Source organism: Haplochromis burtoni, unplaced genomic scaffold, assembly GCF_018398535.1.
Source record: "Haplochromis burtoni strain Fernald_Lab_line unplaced genomic scaffold, NCSU_Asbu1 Contig_563, whole genome shotgun sequence".
Classification (NCBI taxonomy): Eukaryota; Metazoa; Chordata; class Actinopteri; order Cichliformes; family Cichlidae; genus Haplochromis; species Haplochromis burtoni.
The window spans coordinates 1,012-3,045 of NW_024582924.1; the positions used below are offsets into that span (position 1 = coordinate 1,012).

At 35.7% G+C, this 2,034-nt stretch overlaps 1 protein-coding gene across 1 annotated transcript; it reads left to right on the forward strand.

Annotated features, from left to right (window-relative positions):
• Positions 1–317: 317 nt before the first annotated feature.
• LOC106632372 (interferon-induced protein 44-like) lies at positions 318–691 on the forward strand (the record flags this gene model as incomplete). Its single annotated transcript, XM_014329424.2, is given in 2 exon segments — positions 318–418; positions 524–691. Coding segments are annotated over 2 exon segments (269 nt in total), but the record flags the coding sequence as incomplete, so codon positions are not given.
• Positions 692–2,034: the final 1,343 nt, after the last annotated feature.

A 2,034-nucleotide genomic window follows, 5' to 3' on the forward strand; every position in this document is an offset into this window, starting at 1 on the left:
ACATTTATTTTGGGCTACCAAAAACTGAAGAGTCCCTGCCCGAAGGGCTACCAGGGATTTTGAAATTTTGAGAGCCCTGAGATATATTTATTTTTTTAATTACTTTTGTTTCAGCAACATTAAATTTAAAAACTGTACTTTTGAGTTAAAATATATATTTATAATTTTAATAAATGACAAATTAAAAAGGCATGAACATTTTTTTTATATCGAAAAAATATCGAACCGTGACACCAAAGTATTGAACCGAATATGCAGCAAAAAAAAGAGGGAGAAAAACAAATGTTTATAAAGTGATTACGTTTTTGCATTAACAGAAATTCCCCAGCTGGCTATTCTCACTAAAGTTGATGACGCCTGTCCCAAGGCACAAAAGAATGTGAACAACATCTACAAGAGTGACTACCTGAAGGAACAGGTAAATTTTATTAATTTTGAATGCACTTTTTCAGTTACATTTTCTAAATTTAGCACTGAAATCTTTTTACAGTTACTGAATCACTGAAATCTTTTCAACACTCAGGTCTACAAATTTAGCCAGCTTCTGGGCCTCCCAGTGAACAGCATCTTTCTTGTGAAGAACTACAGTTCAGAAATCAATACAAATGATGCCACTGATGCTCACATCCTGTGTGCACTGAAACAGATGATTGTCTTTGGAGAAGACTATCTCAGCCACTTGAATGACTGAGACATGAGAAAATGAAACATTTCATTTAAACATCAGACTGAATATTTATTCAGTCGCACGTTTTATACCTAGACTGTCTGTTAATTTTCACAGTCAGCTTTCTTTCCTGGCTTCAAATAGGCTAAAGTTCATTAATATGTAGCAACTCTTTTCCTATCTCACTGACTTAATGCACAAACTTTTAATAATACATTAGTCTACAGTGCCTTTCCTCTCATACACATCACACCACAGCTTTTATGCAAAAACTGTATTGTTTTCAGTCTGTATTGTGTGTTTGACCTCGTCATGTTTTTCCCATAGCACAAGTCACCAGTGTCTTCTGCTTGATTTTACTTCCTCCCCAGTGTGATTGTCTTAATTGTTTTTATCTGTGTCTGTTTTGCCACTACAGTTTCCACTTCTTTTGTATTTTTTTTTACTAACTTAAAAACTCAGATTAAAAAAAAAAAGAAAAGCTTTCAAATTGTGTGAATAGAGTCATTGTGTTTCAGGACTAGGCTTTACTCCAGGACATTGTGGGTGTGACCTTTAGTCCAGATCTTTCCCAGAAATATTTTCCAGTTCCTCCTAGGGGATCTCACACTGCTCCCTGCTGGGTGTGCCAGGAAAAACCTTTAACCATTTGATCAGATAGCTCCATGTCAGCTGCATCCTTTCAACATGAACGGGGAGCATGGCCACTAGCTCTACTAGCTCCCTGAGTACCAATTTTTCAAACATGTTAGATAATGGATTTGCATCTATATTAGTTTCATACATTAGTTACAATAGAGTCATCTCCAACAGTCATTCACTGTATTAGAAAGAATGAAAGAAAGAAATAACTATATGGATGACATTTTCACTCTTGGGCCAGCACGGTGGCATGGTGGTTAACACTGTTGCCACACAGCAAGAAGGTCCACCATCTGGTTGGTGCCTTTCAGTAGGGTTTGAGGTTGGACTTCCTTTATTTTACTCATCTATTAGATCATCCTAGCTTCTGAAGTAAAAATACTTGTTAAGTATTTTTGTCTGAGTTTGTTATTTTTAAAGAAAGACTACAATATTCTGATTCGGGACTCTCCAAGCCTTCACTGAAGAAAGACAACCTATAGAAGTTAAAGTTGTACACAAAATTTGTTTTCCAATTGAATTTTTTTAAAGTCATTCGTGTGACTGTTCATAATCTAATTGTACATTTAGCTGAGCTAAATTATGTATGGGACTCCCTTAGTACTCACTGAGTACATCATACATCAAATTTAATGAAGTCCTTTTGTGTGGGATTGCATCTCCCCCCATGCTCTTATCTGCTTAACTCTACTTTTGTCAAATAAAGACTCCGAAACAAAAACCCT